The sequence below is a fragment of the Myxine glutinosa genome, chromosome 2 (assembly GCF_964187855.1).
Source record: "Myxine glutinosa chromosome 2, kmMyxGlut1.1, whole genome shotgun sequence".
NCBI classification, from domain to species: Eukaryota; Metazoa; Chordata; class Myxini; order Myxiniformes; family Myxinidae; genus Myxine; species Myxine glutinosa.
This window is the reverse complement of record NC_136262.1, coordinates 263772438-263792313: the sequence shown is the minus strand read 5'-3', so window position 1 is coordinate 263792313 and position 19876 is coordinate 263772438. Positions and strand designations below refer to the sequence as shown.

At 41.2% G+C, this 19876-nt stretch overlaps 1 protein-coding gene across 2 annotated transcripts in view; it reads left to right on the top strand.

Annotated features, from left to right (window-relative positions):
• Positions 1-19876, top strand: part of LOC137420580 (LIM domain-binding protein 2) — a 599034-nt gene that overhangs the window by 124365 nt on the left and 454793 nt on the right. Inside the window, exon 2 of one of the 2 annotated variants that reach the window (XM_068105750.2) lies at positions 11395-11497. The exons of the other annotated variant lie outside the window; for it this stretch is intronic. Within the exon in view, the coding sequence (XP_067961851.1) occupies positions 11478-11497 (20 nt within the window). The 5' untranslated portion in view covers positions 11395-11477. The remainder of the gene's footprint in view (positions 1-11394; positions 11498-19876) is intronic. 2 annotated transcript variants of the gene reach the window in all.

Sequence of the window (19876 nt, the reverse complement as noted above, 5' to 3'; positions counted from 1 at the left end):
GAAGAGTCATAATTAATGGAAACGAGGCCTTAACTGACATAGATTAAGAATAACTAGGAAGATGTCCGAAAGTTGTCTACGTGTGGTGCGGTGGACCTGGGCACGACATTTAATGGGGGAATAAGGGGAAGGTCGGCTCTACTGATTGTTATTTACATGCAATGGGACTAGGGAATGGGGGATTGGGGAAAGTTGGGGAGTATTGGAGAAAATAGGGGAATATTTACAAGCGGATATGGAGGCCAAATTCCATATTCGCAACATTGCACCCTTCTCTACCCTCGGGGCGTCCCGACCCGATAAATTTTTACCTACTTTAGTGTGGCACGCAATGTAGTTCCCTCTACTATTAACTCTACCCTGAGTGCGACAGTTTTACAGATATTCACAAATGAGTAAATATGTCCCCCTGCGACGTTGCACCCTTCTCCTCACAGAAACACACCCACAGGATAACCGAATCCGGAAAGAATTCTCAAACTAAACATACAGCCGGTAGGGAGCATTATTTACAAGACTACGCTGCTATTTACACTACGATCCAGGACCTGCCTTTGGAGGAACACATGCAGATGTTATGCATAGAGAGAGCGCGCTTGCCAACATCGATACACCAACCCACGAGTGCTCTGTGGCCGACGGCCTTTAATAACGTGCAGAGCACCCCGTCCCAGCATCAAAAGCACCACCCCACCACCAATCGGTGCAGTCACCATTGTTCATTGGAATAAAAATAAATTCGACAACCCCTAACCCTGCAGGTGTCTCTTGCTCTTCTTGTGGTGCACTTGGTGTTAACTAAAAGTGGTTCACCTGTATGGCATAGGTGCCACGTTGACCCATAGGTCCATCCCCGGGTGGTGCTTGGCCGCAAACGAACTGCGGTCCATTGTGGGTGGCCACAAACATTGCGGTCCAAATGGTGTATCGATCCAGGCAGCGAACAGCGAAAGTGCAGGCCCACAACTGCGCAGCCAGCACCTCTCTCTCCTCTCTCTCTACCCCAAAGCCAGATCCTCGGAGGTGGGAGACAAAAGAAGAAACAAGTGAGTAAGGTGGTAAGGGCGCAAAAGTGCACGCAATGTAAGGTGATGCACACTGGGGGCACATGGGAACCAGGTGAGACAGGTACGTTCCTATCGTACGCCCCCCCCCACCAGGTAACCTACATGGCCCCTCCCTTACCCCTTACTGTATCCACAAAACACAACACTACCCATAAACATCTACTTTACAAATCGACAAACATCCCTACTGTCTTCCCCGTTCCTCCCATATACCAAATTCGTCTTCTCTCCCTCCTAACCAATCAAATTTGCCATTTCCAATTCAACATCAGTCCCTCCTAGGGAGGGAGAGATGGAATCACCCCAATGTCTCATCCACGTCGTGATGCGTCTCACAAATCCAACAGCAATTCTCATTTCTGCAACACAAACAAAGAAAACACAGGTGTGGAGTCATCATCATCACCACAGGTAAGTGGCTGCGTATGGTGCGACAGGTTCATTAATCCTAACTATTTCCTAAATGACTTTAACAACTTTACACTACCCGGGGTCTCTCTCCGGCCAAACCATTGGCCCTCTTACACTATGGGTTCTAAAAACCAATTCCCATTGGCCAAACTGTGGTGCTCTTCAATTTGGGGTCTCACTCCCCCGATTCATCTCCCGGTGCCCTCGCACAATTTCTGGGCTGTGGCGTGTACCTCTCCCAGTGGGTCTACCCACCTGCACACCTCCACCACTGCAGTTGCCTCCGAGCTTACCTGCTCCTCACCCTAACCTAACTACCTGGGGAAGGCCCTCTGGCTCTCTCCCCACTCCGTGCCCTCTCTGGCACTGGGCTGCCCGATCCACACCCGGGATCCTCAGGCACCCACTCACAACTACCGGCTCCCAGAGCCCACCTGCGGCCTCACCTGGCCGACATCCTCACAGTGGTGGAGTGCCCAACCAACTACACACACTAACAGGCTACACGCCCAGCCATTTCCACAACACTAATGCACCCATTCACAACACCATTCTGCAACCGCACCACAAATGCCAATATCCATCCACAATTTACCTGCACCCTCTACCTCACAGAAACTACCCGCCCCGGGTACTCGTGAAAGGGGTCCACTCTTCCCCCATCCACACCTTCGCACCATGCACACCACTCCGTACCACTCACTCCAACTCTCTCCACACACCTGTACCTGCACACCTGTGCTCTCACACCTGGTGCCACCTGCACCCTTCTCTCCCCAAGCGCATTCGCGCTGATCCACAACACTCACTACTCATACACTGCTCCACCCACCTGTCCAGTTGCACACCTGTGCAATCACACCTGTACAATCCTCACACACACAGCATCATCTCAGCTAACTACTCCCCTCTGAAACTTGCGCTTCCCAGTCGTCCCTTTAAACTATTGCGCTCCCACGTCATTATCATCCACACTAATCTACCTGCGTCCCCACTACAGGTATCAGTCACTAACTAAACTTAACGTTACCTAAGGTCATCTTCTCTAGATCCCTACACACCATATCCTAACCCACCCGGGCTAGTTTTCACTGCCATACACCCCATAATCTATTGCTCCTTTGCCCCCATGGGAAAGGATGGTGGATTTGCCATCCCACCACATCGGGGGTCTCTCACTATCAATTTTGCACGTCAAATTTCAACAAATTAAAAATTTGCCAATCACTGCCCATCATCTGCCAATCACTACTGCCAATCCCTTGCCAATCATCAAATTTTGTTTTTCTCCAATTTTGGGTCCAAAACACTAACCTCATCACCCAGTCGACTCACTACTACCTCTCGGTGCGCCAATTCCTGTCCAAAGCCCGGCTTCGTAAAGCCAAGCAATGGATGCTGGTTGTTTTGTGCCTGCGGCTGGATGCGTCCGGCATTCGGGGCAGGGACGGGGGCTTACCCGGGCCGAGATCCCATGCATCACCTCGGCGTGGAGCCATCCAATGTCCCGATCTCGACCTGCCGGCACGTCTCAACAAAAAGTGGTCGCCATGACGACCCTTTCTATCGGGCTGCCAGCTCCGCCTAGTGGAGCACGGACGCGGCCGTTCAAAGCGAGGCCCAGCACGCACCGAGGGCCCGATTCGGCTATAAGTCGTTCTAAACTCTATCCCGTCTAACGTCGATGCTTCACCTGCATGCTTACACCCCGCAGCCCGTTCCTTGCTCACACATCCAGCCGTGCCCATGCTCCTCGTACCTTTCCTTACACACCCAGGTACACTCATTCCACTCACAGCCTTGGTCACACACCTGACCACTGAACACTTTGGCACACATTCGTTGCTCGCACACCTCACCAATACACCGCTTCGCGCCCCCTCCTCGGTCACCTCCTCTGTGACAATCACAGGTGTGCCCTCATTCGCACACCCAACCACGTGCCTCACCACCAACTCCAGCGTGCATTCCCACTCACGCTCTACCATTCCAGGTGTGCATCCTTCCATCCCAGGTGTACATCCTCGCTCACCTGTCACAACTAACTCACGCTCCATGTCACTCTCACTACTTTCACCTCCACTCGTGACAACGCACTCACCCTTACTCTTGACAGCACACTCTTTCCTCATGCACCTGTCCGTCACACACCTTTCTCGCGCACACTCTCCCGTTACACCCTCTGTAACACTCACCACAGGTGGACACTCTTCCTTACTTCTGACAGCGCACTCTTTCCTCATGCACCTGTCCGTCACACACCTTTCTCGCGCACACTCTCCCGTTACACCCTCTGTAACACTCACCACAGGTGGACACTCTTCCTTACTTCTGACAGCGCACTCTTTCCTCATGCACCTGTCCGTCACACACCTTTCTCGCGCACACTCTCCCGTTACACCCTCTGTAACACTCACCACAGGTGGACACTCTTCCTTACTTCTGACAGCGCACTCTTTCCTCATGCACCTGTCCGTCACACACCTTTCTCGCGCACACTCTCCCGTTACACCCTCTGTAACACTCACCACAGGTGGACACTCTTCCTTACTTCTGACAGCGCACTCTTTCCTCATGCACCTGGCCGTCACACACCTTTCTCGCGCACACTCTTGCGCACACTCTCCGGTCACACCCTCTGTAACACTCACCACACCACGCTTCCATGTGCTCCCTCGCACACGCGCTACGACCGACTCACTCCCGCCAGCACACTCACTCCTTGGCACGCACTTTTTCCTCACACACCCCAGAGTCGGACTTTCTTGCACACCTCCTTTTTCGCACACCAGACCTGTCGCACACTTCACCAACGGCCTCTCACGAACACCCGGGTCTATCTCGACCCCCAAGCCTCTTAAATCACCTGGCGCATCATACGCACGACCATATTGGTCACCACTTACACCGGGTCCTCTTCCTCTTCGCTTCTCCTCCATCACCTGCGAATCCCTCATCCGGTTAATGAGCACATCATCACGATCCAAACACAGACTTTGGACCAATTCTTTTATCTCCTCTTTTATCTCTTTCTTATCCCCTCTCCGTCTCTTCTTAATTTCGCTCACCCCTTCTTCCACTTTTTCTAATTTCTGCTTCACCTCTTTTATTCCCCGGTACGTCTCCTCCAGCTCGTCCTCCAAGGCTACCTTGACCGTTTCCATGTGCGTCCTCACCTGCCGGTCCTTCGTCTCCATTACCTCTATCACCTCGTCCAGCCTCGTTGTCAGTCCCTCACGTACCATCTGACATTCCCTCTTTGTCGCTATTAAGTCGTTTTTTATTTCGTTTTGTGTCACTTTTAAACCTCCTATTACCGCTGTGTTCTTCTTTACCTGGTCCCCCAACTCCTTTTGTCCCACTGTCAGTTGTTCTACTCCCAGCGTCAACTCCTCTATACCACCTTGCAATTTTACAGTCCCCTTTCTCACCTCTTTCTCCATGCGCTCCTTACAGTGCCTCACCTCCTCGCGCACTCCTCCGACCTCCTCACTCACTCCTCTTCTGATCTCCTCTCCCATCACTTGCATCTCCTGCCCAGATGCCACCCTCATCTGCTCCATTTCCTCCCTGTGAGCATCCAGTTTGGTTTCTACCCCCATTCTGACCCCCTCTATCTGCTGCCCCATTTGGTTAACTTCCCTTTCCGCTTGGTCCCTCATGTCCCTCAATTTGCCTTCCATACTGTTTTCTAACCCCTCTAACCCTTTTTGCATCCCTTCCATTTGATTCTCTTGAGCGGCCATTCTGTTTTCTACCCCCGTTAACCCATGTTTCACTCCCTCTATCTGATTCTCTTGAGCGGCCATTCTGTTTTCTACCCCCGTTAACCCATTCTTTACTTCTTTTATCCCGTTGTCTAACTCCTCAAAATTATTGTCTAACTTCCCAATTTTCTTGTCTAACTCCTCAAAATTATTGTCTAACTTCTCAATTTTCTTGTCTAACTCCTCAAAATTATTGTCTAACTTCTCACTGGTACCCCTCGCTTCGTCCCTCATTACCCCCATTTGGTTTCCCATTACCCCCATTTGGTTTTCCAATCGCTCACTATTCTTTTCCACAAGGGCCGTCATTTGTATAAAAAAAAGTTCCAATCTTCCCAGCGGCGCTACTTCGGTCGCGGGCACGGTGACCAGCGAGGCGCCATTTTGCGCGCCCGCTTCTTCGTGCGTGACGGCGCTATTTTGCGAACCTGCCGCCCTCACTGCTTCGCTCTCCTCCTGTCCCTCATTTTGGTCCTGGATCGACCCTACCTCACTCTCCTTTACCGGACCCCAGCTGTCTTGATCCGCCATAGCGCGACTTTCAAAATTCGGTTTTTATTTTTTATTTTCGTAAAACAAATTGAAATTTCGCCGTTATAATTTCGCGCGGGAAACGCGCTCCGAATCGATTTTCCCTCCCAAAATTTGGGCCTAACTAATTTAGTCCCGGGTTCGAATTCCACTCCTCGACACCAATTGTTACAGACGTGGCTTGGATGTTATTTCCCGAGCGGTTTTATGGTATGACCACGTCTGCACAAGTTACCCGATTGTGCCCGAACGTTGACTAATAGCGCTATGCTAGACCAATGAAGGAAAAAGAAGACACACGGCTGGAATTAATACGACACGACACCAGGGATACGGTTCTCAAAGGTTGTTATTACAATAATGCGGAAGGTTTAGATTACAGGGACAAGAGGGAAACATAGGAAGGTGGGCACTTAAACACGCTTATATTAACCCCAACAGACGACAAATAAACGGGACAAGGCTCACTCACACGGGGGTTTGATTGCAACGAAAGCGGGTAGCGATCGCTCCAGGTGCACCTGGGCTCAGGGCAGGATCACGTACGGTCCAGTTCGGTCCAAAGATGCGGGGAGGTATCGTCGCGCTGGGGGTGGCGGTGGCTTCTCTCTCCAAGCTGAGGCGCATCTGACGTCACGTCCGGCAAGCGGCTGCGTATATCCGGCGGGGAGTGACACGCCCTCGGCTCGTTAGCTCCGCCTCGTGGAATCGGCACGTTGCTTCTCATTGGGTGCGTGCGGGGGGGTTACTGGCTCCGCCCCTGACGAGGAGCTGACAGCCAGCCCCTTCGGGGTAACCCCGTGGAGCGCATGGTCTGGAGCTAATCGAGCCGGTGTGAGGACGCATCCTCCCCCGCTCCGCCGCCATCCCCTCTGTTGTTGTTGTTATTGTTGTTGTAGTTGTTGTTATTGTTGTTGTTTGGGGAAGAAGATGGGAGGAGGTATGGGAAAGGTCCTAAACTCACTACTGATGCCATATAATCACATTCTGGTGCAACGAAGAGTCATAATTAATGGAAACGAGGCCTTAACTGACATAGATTAAGAATAACTAGGAAGATGTCCGAAAGTTGTCTACGTGTGGTGCGGTGGACCTGGGCACGACATTTAATGGGGGAATAAGGGGAAGGTCGGCTCTACTGATTGTTATTTACATGCAATGGGACTAGGGAATGGGGGATTGGGGAAAGTTGGGGAGTATTGGAGAAAATAGGGGAATATTTACAAGCGGATATGGAGGCCAAATTCCATATTCGCAACAATATATATATATATATATATATATATATATATATATATATATATATATATGTATATGTATATATATATGTATATATATATATATGTATATGTATATATATATGTATATATATATATATGTATATGTATATATATATGTATATATATATATATATATATATATATATATATATATATATATATATATATATATATATATATATATATGTGTGTGTGTGTGTGTGTGTGTGTGTGTGTGTGTGTGTGTGTGTGTGTGTGTGTGTGTGTGTGTGTGTGTGTGTGTGTGTGTGTGTGTGTGTGTGTGTGTGTGTGTGTGTGTGTGAGAGAGTCATCCCCATGTTTGGCTATAAGGTTGTAGGGTGCTGCCTGTCCACTTGATGTTAGAAAAATACTTTCCCATCCAAAGTGTTATAGTGGTGGCAGTGCAGTGTAGCCACAGCACCACAGCATACAGGTGGTGTCATTATAATTCAGGAGGATATTGTCATTCAAATGTTCCTGTCATATAAATTTGCCTTTGGAAGTGAAAATCATTCGTTGGAGGGAAGAATGGCATTCACATTCTTTGTGGCAAAGTTCCAAAATCTCATGTTCTTTGGCCGGGACTCCTGCTTCCCTTTCTTTCTTGTGTTCACACGGGTGGTGGGTGGGTGGTGTGGGCTGTTTGGGGGGGGGGCATAATTTTGATATGATGGGGCAGGTAGAGAGAGACAGAGAGACAGAGACAGAGAGAGAGAGAGAGAGAGAGAGAGAGAGAGAGAGAGAGAGAAACAGAGAAAAACAGAGAGAGAGACAGACAGACAGACAAAGAGACAGGCATACAGAGAGACAGACATACAGAGAGAGAGAGACAAAGAAAGACAGAGAGAAACAAAGAAAGACAGAGAGAGAGGGAGAGACAGACAGACAGAGAGATAGAGAGACAGAGAGAGAGACAGAGAGAGAGAGACTTTGACGTTTGTATACCTTTACAGAGAGAGAGAGAGAGAGAGAGAGCAACAGAGAGAGGGAGGGGGAGAGTAACAGGAAGAAAGAGAGAGAGACAGAGACAGAGAGAGAGACAGAGAAAGAGCGACAGACAGAGAGAGAGAGAGAAAGAGTGAGAGAAAGAGAGAGAGAGTGAGACAGACACAGAGAGACAGAGACAAAGAGACAGAGACAATAAATTGTGGAAGTTGAGTGAAGGTGGTTGTAGGAGGTAGTGCATGAGATTTTTGATGCTGGAAGTGGTGGTTGTAGACTATTTTTGGTGCAGAGAAAGGATCAGACTTTTATATTGTTTCGTCCCTTCAGTTTGCCCATGTTGGCATCCTTTTTGTTTATGCGGTGCTCCTGCAGGGTATTCTCTTCCCAGGAGCGCAGATGTTGGTTTGGCCGCGTCCCAGCGGCCCATTGTGTGTCGGGTCTGACGGTCTTTGTCCGCGTGATGTACAAAGAGTCTGCGGCAGATTGGCACAGGCTGTCGAACCTAACCCACCACGATCCATCTCGGGATTCCCTGCACTCTCAATTCTCGGGCTTTTTTGGATCAATCTGTGAAAATAAACGCTGAAGGCCTTTGTTTCATAATGATAACTCAGAGTAAAACATCTCCATGGGAAAACAATTGCATTAAATCTTCCGAGCGAAGTATCCAGCTTGCCATTCCAGCGTACCACGGTTTTACCATTAAAGCAACATGGAGTACAGCAGTTAGACCGTTACCACAACTGGACTTGGTTATTCCCTCTATTTCCTCGTGGTGCTCCTTGATACAGGTGATGCGAAGTGCTTTTGATGTGCCTAGACTTGATTTGCTCCAGTGATTTATCGAAACAAAGAACGATTGCATTGATTTATTTTTGCCACGAAAGACAACATTTTCAGGAGCAGAGAGCCGACAACATTTTCAGGAGCAGAGAGCCGACAACATTTTCAGGAGCAGAGACCCGACAACATTTTCAGGAGCAGAGAGCCGACAACATTTTCAGGAGCAGAGACCCAACAACATTTTCAGGAGCAGAGACTCGACAACATTTTCAGGAGCAGAGACTCGACAACATTTTCAGGAGCAGAGACTCGACAACATTTTCAGGAGCAGAGACTCGACAACATTTTCAGGAGCAGAGAGCCGACAACATTTTCAGGAGCAGAGAGCCGACAACATTTTCAGGAGCAGAGACCCGACAACATTTTCAGGAGCAGACACCCGACAACATTTTCAGGAGCAGAGAGCCGACAACATTTTCAGGAGCAGACACCCGACAACATTTTCAGGAGCAGACACCCGACAACATTTTCAGGAGCAGAGACCCGACAACATTTTCAGGAGCAGAGACCCGGCCAACGTTGCGGTGTGTGACCTGTGCTCTCAAACTGATCGGGTCCACGGTAAAGATTTTGCTTGGAACAGGAACAATATCCTGATCTTTGATTATTAACCTGCGTTGCCTTAAAAACAATCATTTTGTGGCTTCCATATCTAGATCACTATAACCTACCTGTCACCATTCCAAAGATGTGCCGATCATTCCAGAAACGTAAAGAGCTTAAATAATCGTGACTCGCTCATATTGCATCAAATCACAACGGCCACCTGTGATTAGAAGGTGCTGTCAACAGCTCCTGGAGCACAAGAAGTCAACAGCTCCTGTAACACAAGAAGTCAACAGCTCCTGCTTGTTGACAGTCGCTGTGCTGGTTGTGACTCAAAAAGGGAATAATTGCCTCTTTAAGGTAAAACACCTGACGTAAGTTGAAACTCCATCGAGATCTCATGAGCAGGTATCATAAGAGCCTTCAGTAAATAACTGTCAAACATGGTGTCCGCACTAAAGGTTGTTATGATAAAGGTCGTCCAGTTATCCATTCCTTGATCATCTTGGACAATCATGTGATGAAAAGGCCGAAACACAATGATGATGATGTGAGTCGTCGCTTCCCTTCATCGGCGTGCTCACAAAGCATTGTGCGTTGGGCTATGGCTCTGCAGGTAAAAATGGGTGCTGAGCAGGTGAGCAATTGAGCTGGTGAAGGGAAGAACCTGCACAGAGAAGCGATTAATGTGATAGAGGTGTGTGCTATCCCTCTCCCACTCTCTATTCCAATGAGCGTCGTTGGCTGCAGGTGCAGTGAACGCAACGTGAAGTTTGATGCATATAGGTGCAGCAGACTTGCCAGGTCGTCGCTATGATGACGGCTGCCCTTGATGTCCAAAGCGGACACAAGTGTATGCAGTTGCTGCGCGGTGATGCCTAAATTGGTGCCACCACTGATTTTCATGGGCACATTTATCCACGATGTAGCTCTGCCCAGGTTGACCTACAGGTGCGGATTGATATCCGAGTGTCCTCATAGCCTTAGCCTAAAGAGGCTTCCCCCACAATTCAGTGGGGATACATTACCCTGGACAAGAGGCCCGTACCAGGTACTGTCAGCTAGAGCCAGCTGAGCCCGGGTCTCACTGGGTAGGGACGTCACTCCCTGAGGTAGCTGAAAAACAGCTACCTTGCTGCCAAGACACAATAGACAACTATCAGGTGGTGGCTAATTCAGATGTTCAATGGTCTAGTCAATGTTTCAGAGCATTTTTCTTTCAATAACATTCCAATCATAAATTTAGGACATCTTTTGACTCGGGAGTTGCTGGGCATTCACAGGGCCTACATGTGTGATCTTCCTTTCCACTTGGATTTGTGCAGCAACAAGTCTGGGTAAAAACAACAGTCCAGCAAGTTCTGCGGGATTGCTGGAATGACAATTACAGCCTCGACAACAACGACCCTAAAACATGAAAGAACTAAGGGGCACATCAGGCCTATCAAAAGATGTTTAATCCGGTCGATTTAGCACCCAGACGGTAATTCGGGAATAGTGAGGACCTCCAAGGTATCCATTGGCAAAACAACAAGGCCTGTTACTCACATCCATTGTCAATAAAAATGTATCTGAAGACTATTGGGATAAAGTTTAAAGATGTCTGTCAGTTTACTGTTATACCGATGACGTGGACATTTGGATACAATGGACAAAATACCTTTGGAAACAGGACTTGAACCTGGAATTGCAGCTTGGTGAGCCCTATAAAATGTGCTCAGATGCAAACCCCAAAGAAACCCAGCATCTGGCCTCATGTCTTCCTTGTTGTCATCATCAGACAGGTTCTTGCTTTGGGGAAGACAAGGAACGATTGCACCTGCGTGTGTATGATCCAGGTCGATTGATTGATTTCCTGTTGCTGGTTCAATGCAGATTTGTGTGCATTTTGTTCGGTCGTGGTGATTTTTTCTGAAAGTCATGATTACATTTCCTTGAATTCTGGTTCAGATATGCATCATGCATCTTCCTCACCTCCAGCCTTTTATCTTTGCACGTGCGCAGGTGGACACACCCACGTCTCCAAGCTGTATTCCACACAGGAGTACACGGCTCTGGGGCCGTTACACGCGTACAGCACCAGTGCCATGCTCGACCGAGAGCCCGGGTAAGGACGTGGACGAGGCCTTCCGGTGAGGTTCACGTGTGCCTCAGTTGTGTGCTCTGGAGAGGGAGAGTTTAAAAATCGACTAAAACCAAGTCAAGAACACAGTGTTCACGAATATCTACCTGGTGTGTGAATGAACATGGATACTGCTACAAACTGCGCCCCATGTCCGGTGCAAACAATCTACCATAGAAAACGAATATATATATATATATATATATATATATATATATATATATATATATGATTGTGAGAGCCAGGTAGTTTCAATACATAATGTATAGCCCTTGAGATATGAGAGCCAACACATTTTGGGTGGACGGACGGACGGACGGACACCAATGTGATTTCTAGGGTTTTCTAAATAATACTCAAGAATGGAAAAACGGATGTTGCTAAAATTTGGAACATATTACCTCAACGTATGAAGTATTTACTTCTGAAATTTGGAACATATTCCCTCAACGTATGAAGTATTTACTTCAGAAATTTGGAACATATACCTCAACGTATGAAGTATTTACTTCTGAAATTTGGAACATATTACCTCAACGTATAAAGTATTTACTTCTGAAATTTGGAACATATCACCTCAACGTATGAAGCATTTACTTCTGAAATTTGGAACATATTACCTCAACGTATGAAGCATTTACTTCTGAAATTTGGAACATATTACCTCAACGTATGAAGTATTTACTTCTGAAATTTGGAACATATTACCTCAACGTATGAAGTATTTACTTCTGAAATTTGGAACATATTACCTCAATGTATGAAGTATTTACTTCTGAAATTTGGAACATATTACCTCAACGTATGAAGTATTTACTTCTGAAATTTGGAACATATTACCTCAACGTATGAAGTATTTACTTCTGAAATTTGGAACATATTACCTCAACGTATGAAGCATTTACTTCTGAAATTTGGAACATATTACCTCAACGTATAAAGTATTTACTTCTGAAATTTGGAACATATTACCTCAACGTATGAAGTATTTACTTCTGAAATTTGGAACATATTACCTCAACGTATGAAGTATTTACTTCTGAAATTTGGAACATATTACCTCAACGTATGAAGCATTTACTTCTGAAATTTGGAACATATTACCTCAACGTATGAAGCATTTACTTCTGAAATTTGGAACATATTACCTCAACGTATGAAGCATTTACTTCTGAAATTTGGAACATATTACCTCAATGTATGAAGTATTTACTTCTGAAATTTGGAACATATTACCTCAACGTATGAAGTATTTACTTCTGAAATTTGGAACATATTACCTCAACGTATGAAGTATTTACTTCTGAAATTTGGAACATATTACCTCAACGTATGAAGCATTTACTTCTGAAATTTGGAACATATTACCTCAACGTATAAAGTATTTACTTCTGAAATTTGGAACATATTACCTCAACGTATGAAGTATTTACTTCTGAAATTTGGAACATATTACCTCAACGTATGAAGCATTTACTTCTGAAATTTGGAACATATTACCTCAACGTATGAAGTATTTACTTCTGAAATTTGGAACATATTACCTCAACGTATGAAGTATTTACTTCTGAAATTTGGAACATATTACCTCAACGTATAAAGTATTTACTTCTGAAATTTGGAACATATTACCTCAACGTATGAAGTATTTACTTCTGAAATTTGGAAGATATTACCTCAACGTATAAAGTATTTACTTCTGAAATTTGGAACATATTACCTCAATGTATAAAGTATTTACTTCTGAAATTTGGAACATATTACCTCAACGTATAAAGTATTTCCTTCTGAAATTTGGAACATATTACCTCAACGTATAAAGTATTTACTTCTGAAATTTGGAACATATTACCTCAACGTATAAAGTATTTACTTCTGAAATTTGGAACATATTACCTCAACGTATAAAGTATTTACTTCTGAAATTTGGAACATATTACCTCAACGTATGAAGTATTTACTTCTGAAATTTGGAACATATTACCTCAACGTATAAAGTATTTACTTCTGAAATTTGGAACATATTACCTCAACGTATGAAGCATTTACTTCTGAAATTTGGAACATATTACCTCAACGTATAAAGTATTTACTTCTGAAATTTGGAACATATTACCTCAACGTATAAAGTATTTACTTCTGAAATTTGGAACATATTACCTCAACGTATAAAGTATTTACTTCTGAAATTTGGAAGATATTACCTCAATGTATAAAGTATTTACTTCTGAAATTTGGAACATATTACCTCAACGTATGAAGTATTTACTTCTGAAATTTGGAACATATTACCTCAACGTATGAAGTATTTGCTTCTGAAATTTGGAACATATTACCTCAACGTATGAAGTATTTGCTTCTGAAATTTGGAACATATTACCTCAACGTATGAAGTATTTATTTCTGAAATTTGGAACATATTACCTCAACGTATGAAGTATTTACTTCTGAAATTTGGAACATATTACCTCAACGTATGAAGTATTTACTTCTGAAATTTGGAACATATTACCTCAACGTATGAAGTATTTACTTCTGAAATTTGGAACATATTACTTCAACGTATAAAGTATTTACTTCTGAAATTTGGAACATATTACCTCAACGTATGAAGCATTTACTTCTGAAATTTGGAACTTATTACCTCAACGTATAAAGTATTTACTTCTGAAACTTGGAACATATTACCTCAACGTATAAAGTATTTACTTCTGAAATTTGGAACATATTACCTCAATGTATAAAGTAATTACTTCTGAAATTTGGAACATATTACCTCAACGTATAAAGTATTTACTTCTGAAATTTGGAACATATTACCTCAATGTATGAAGCATTTACTTCTGAAATTTGGAACATTTTACCTCAACGTATAAAGTATTTACTTCTGAAATTTGGAACATATTACTTCAACGTATAAAGTATTTACTTCTGAAATTTGGAACATATTACTTCAACGTATAAAGTATTTATTTCTGAAATTTGGAACATATTACCTCAACGTATGAAGCATTTACTTCTGAAATTTGGAACTTATTACCTCAACGTATGAAGCATTTACTTCTGAAATTTGGAACATATTACCTCAACGTATGAAGTATTTACTTCTGAAATTTGGAACATATTACCTCAACGTATAAAGTATTTACTTCTGAAATTTGGAACATATTACCTCAACGTATAAAGTATTTACTTCTGAAATTTGGAACATATTACCTCAATGTATAAAGTAATTACTTCTGAAATTTGGAACATATTACCTCAACGTATAAAGTATTTACTTCTGAAATTTGGAACATATTACCTCAACGTATAAAGTATTTACTTCTGAAATTTGGAACATATTACCTCAACGTATGAAGCATTTACTTCTGAAATTTGGAACATATTACCTCAACGTATGAAGCATTTACTTCTGAAATTTGGAACATATTACCTCAACGTATGAAGCATTTACTTCTGAAATTTGGAACATATTACCTCAACGTATGAAGTATTTGCTTCTGAAATTTGGAACATATTACCTCAACGTATGAAGTATTTACTTCTGAAATTTGGAACATATTACCTCAACGTATGAAGCATTTACTTCTGAAATTTGGAACATATTACCTCAACGTATGAAGCATTTACTTCTGAAATTTGGAACATATTACCTCAATGTATGAAGTATTTACTTCTGAAATTTGGAACATATTACCTCAACGTATGAAGTATTTACTTCTGAAATTTGGAACATATTACCTCAACGTATGAAGTATTTACTTCTGAAATTTGGAACATATTACCTCAACGTATGAAGCATTTACTTCTGAAATTTGGAACATATTACCTCAACGTATGAAGTATTTACTTCTGAAATTTGGAAGATATTACCTCAACGTATAAAGTATTTACTTCTGAAATTTGGAACATATTACCTCAATGTATAAAGTATTTACTTCTGAAATTTGGAACATATTACCTCAACGTATAAAGTATTTCCTTCTGAAATTTGGAACATATTACCTCAACGTATAAAGTATTTACTTCTGAAATTTGGAACATATTACCTCAACGTATAAAGTATTTACTTCTGAAATTTGGAACATATTACCTCAACGTATAAAGTATTTACTTCTGAAATTTGGAACATATTACCTCAACGTATGAAGTATTTACTTCTGAAATTTGGAACATATTACCTCAACGTATAAAGTATTTACTTCTGAAATTTGGAACATATTACCTCAACGTATGAAGCATTTACTTCTGAAATTTGGAACATATTACCTCAACGTATAAAGTATTTACTTCTGAAATTTGGAACATATTACCTCAACGTATAAAGTATTTACTTCTGAAATTTGGAACATATTACCTCAACGTATAAAGTATTTACTTCTGAAATTTGGAAGATATTACCTCAACGTATAAAGTATTTACTTCTGAAATTTGGAACATATTACCTCAACGTATGAAGTATTTACTTCTGAAATTTGGAACATATTACCTCAACGTATGAAGTATTTGCTTCTGAAATTTGGAACATATTACCTCAACGTATGAAGTATTTGCTTCTGAAATTTGGAACATATTACCTCAACGTATGAAGTATTTATTTCTGAAATTTGGAACATATTACCTCAACGTATGAAGTATTTACTTCTGAAATTTGGAACATATTACCTCAACGTATGAAGTATTTACTTCTGAAATTTGGAACATATTACCTCAACGTATAAAGTATTTACTTCTGAAATTTGGAACATATTACCTCAATGTATAAAGTAATTACTTCTGAAATTTGGAACATATTACTTCAACGTATAAAGTATTTACTTCTGAAATTTGGAACATATTACCTCAACGTATGAAGCATTTACTTCTGAAATTTGGAACATATTACCTCAACGTATGAAGCATTTACTTCTGAAATTTGGAACATATTACCTCAACGTATGAAGTATTTACTTCTGAAATTTGGAACATATTACCTCAACGTATGAAGTATTTACTTCTGAAATTTGGAACATATTACCTCAATGTATGAAGCATTTACTTCTGAAATTTGGAACATATTACCTCAACGTATGAAGCATTTACTTCTGAAATTTGGAACATATTACCTCAATGTATGAAGTATTTACTTCTGAAATTTGGAACATATTACCTCAACGTATGAAGTATTTACTTCTGAAATTTGGAACATATTACCTCAACGTATGAAGTATTTACTTCTGAAATTTGGAACATATTACCTCAACGTATGAAGCATTTACTTCTGAAATTTGGAACATATTACCTCAACGTATGAAGTATTTACTTCTGAAATTTGGAACATATTACCTCAACGTATAAAGTATTTACTTCTGAAATTTGGAACATATTACCTCAATGTATAAAGTATTTACTTCTGAAATTTGGAACATATTACCTCAACGTATAAAGTATTTCCTTCTGAAATTTGGAACATATTACCTCAACGTATAAAGTATTTACTTCTGAAATTTGGAACATATTACCTCAACGTATAAAGTATTTACTTCTGAAATTTGGAACATATTACCTCAACGTATAAAGTATTTACTTCTGAAATTTGGAACATATTACCTCAACGTATGAAGCATTTACTTCTGAAATTTGGAACATATTACCTCAACGTATAAAGTATTTACTTCTGAAATTTGGAACATATTACCTCAACGTATGAAGCATTTACTTCTGAAATTTGGAACATATTACCTCAACGTATGAAGTATTTACTTCTGAAATTTGGAACATATTACCTCAACGTATAAAGTATTTACTTCTGAAATTTGGAACATATTACCTCAACGTATGAAGCATTTACTTCTGAAATTTGGAACATATTACCTCAACGTATAAAGTATTTACTTCTGAAATTTGGAACATATTACCTCAACGTATAAAGTATTTACTTCTGAAATTTGGAACATATTACCTCAACGTATAAAGTATTTACTTCTGAAATTTGGAAGATATTACCTCAACGTATAAAGTATTTACTTCTGAAATTTGGAACATATTACCTCAACGTATGAAGTATTTACTTCTGAAATTTGGAACATATTACCTCAACGTATGAAGTATTTGCTTCTGAAATTTGGAACATATTACCTCAACGTATGAAGTATTTGCTTCTGAAATTTGGAACATATTACCTCAACGTATGAAGTATTTATTTCTGAAATTTGGAACATATTACCTCAACGTATGAAGTATTTACTTCTGAAATTTGGAACATATTACCTCAACGTATGAAGTATTTACTTCTGAAATTTGGAACATATTACTTCAACGTATAAAGTATTTACTTCTGAAATTTGGAACATATTATTTCAACGTATAAAGTATTTATTTCTGAAATTTGGAACATATTACCTCAACGTATGAAGCATTTACTTCTGAAATTTGGAACTTATTACCTCAACGTATAAAGTATTTACTTCTGAAACTTGGAACATATTACCTCAACGTATAAAGTATTTACTTCTGAAATTTGGAACATATTACCTCAATGTATAAAGTAATTACTTCTGAAATTTGGAACATATTACCTCAACATATAAAGTATTTACTTCTGAAATTTGGAACATATTACCTCAACGTATGAAGCATTTACTTCTGAAATTTGGAACATTTTACCTCAACGTATAAAGTATTTACTTCTGAAATTTGGAACATATTACTTCAACGTATAAAGTATTTACTTCTGAAATTTGGAACATATTACTTCAACGTATAAAGTATTTATTTCTGAAATTTGGAACATATTACCTCAACGTATGAAGCATTTACTTCTGAAATTTGGAACTTATTACCGCAACGTATGAAGTATTTACTTCTGAAATTTGGAACATATTACCTCAACGTATAAAGTATTTATACACAAAGAATTAAGTTAAGCACCCCCCCCGTTTATTTACAACCTCGCACATTACAAGTTTGTTGTCGTCAAAACAGTGTAATATACCCATGATATTGCTATATTTTCTGGAGAAGTGATATTATGGTCACATAAAAACATAACAATCATGCCGTTTTCAATATTTTATTCTGAATAATTTAAGGTGAAATTTTTTGGGAATTTTAGGCATATTTTCACCTCAATTTAAGTATGGAGCTATAGGTCCATCACGGACAGTGTGGATGACGTTTATGTTTTCTAACGTACAGTCATTGTTCTGAGAAGACCTCTAGCGATCTTTGCGTCAATAACGTGTGTAGGACCCACGTGATCGGATCACTGACTCAACCCTACGTCTCATAGACCCTGTAAGCCGTCGTATGCGTTGCTGTGGCAGGTTGAACCCCCTCGAGCACGTTTGGGACATGTTGGGACGACAAATTGCGAAGATGGTCCCTCCAATAGCCAATCTGGATGAATTGGAACGTGCATTACATCGGGAATGGAACAACCTGCCACAGCAACGCATACGACGGCTTACAGGGTCTATGAGACGTAGGGTTGAGTCAGTGATCCGATCACGTGGGTCCTACACACGTTATTGACGCAAAGATCGCTAGAGGTCTTCTCAGAACAATGACTGTACGTTAGAAAACATAAACGTCATCCACACTGTCCGTGATGGACCTATAGCTCCATACTTAAATTGAGGTGAAAATATGCCTAAAATTCCCAAAAATTTTCACCTTAAATTATTCAGAATAAAATATTGAAAACGGCATGATTGTTATGTTTTTATGTGACCATAATATCACTTCTCCAGAAAATATAGCAATATCATGGGTATATTACACTGTTTTGACGACAACAAACTTGTAATGTGCGAGGTTGTAAAAAAACGGGGGGGGGTGCTTAACTTAATTCTTTGTGTATACTTCTGAAATTTGGAACATATTACCTCAACGTATAAAGTATTTACTTCTGAAATTTGGAACATATTACCTCAATGTATAAAGTAATTACTTCTGAAATTTGGAACATATTACCTCAACGTATAAAGTATTTACTTCTGAAATTTGGAACATATTTCCTCAACGTATGAAGCATTTACTTCTGAAATTTGGAACATATTACCTCAACGTATAAAGTATTTACTTCTGAAATTTGGAACATATTACCTCAATGTATAAAGTAATTACTTCTGAAATTTGGAACATATTACTTCAACGTATGAAGTATTTACTTCTGAAATTTGGAACATATTACCTCAACGTATGAAGCATTTACTTCTGAAATTTGGAACATATTACCTCAACGTATGAAGCATTTACTTCTGAAACTTGGAACATATTACCTCAACGTATGAAGCATTTACTTCTGAAATTTGGAACTTATTACCTCAACGTATAAAGTATTTACTTCTGAAATTTGGAACATATTACCTTAACGTATAA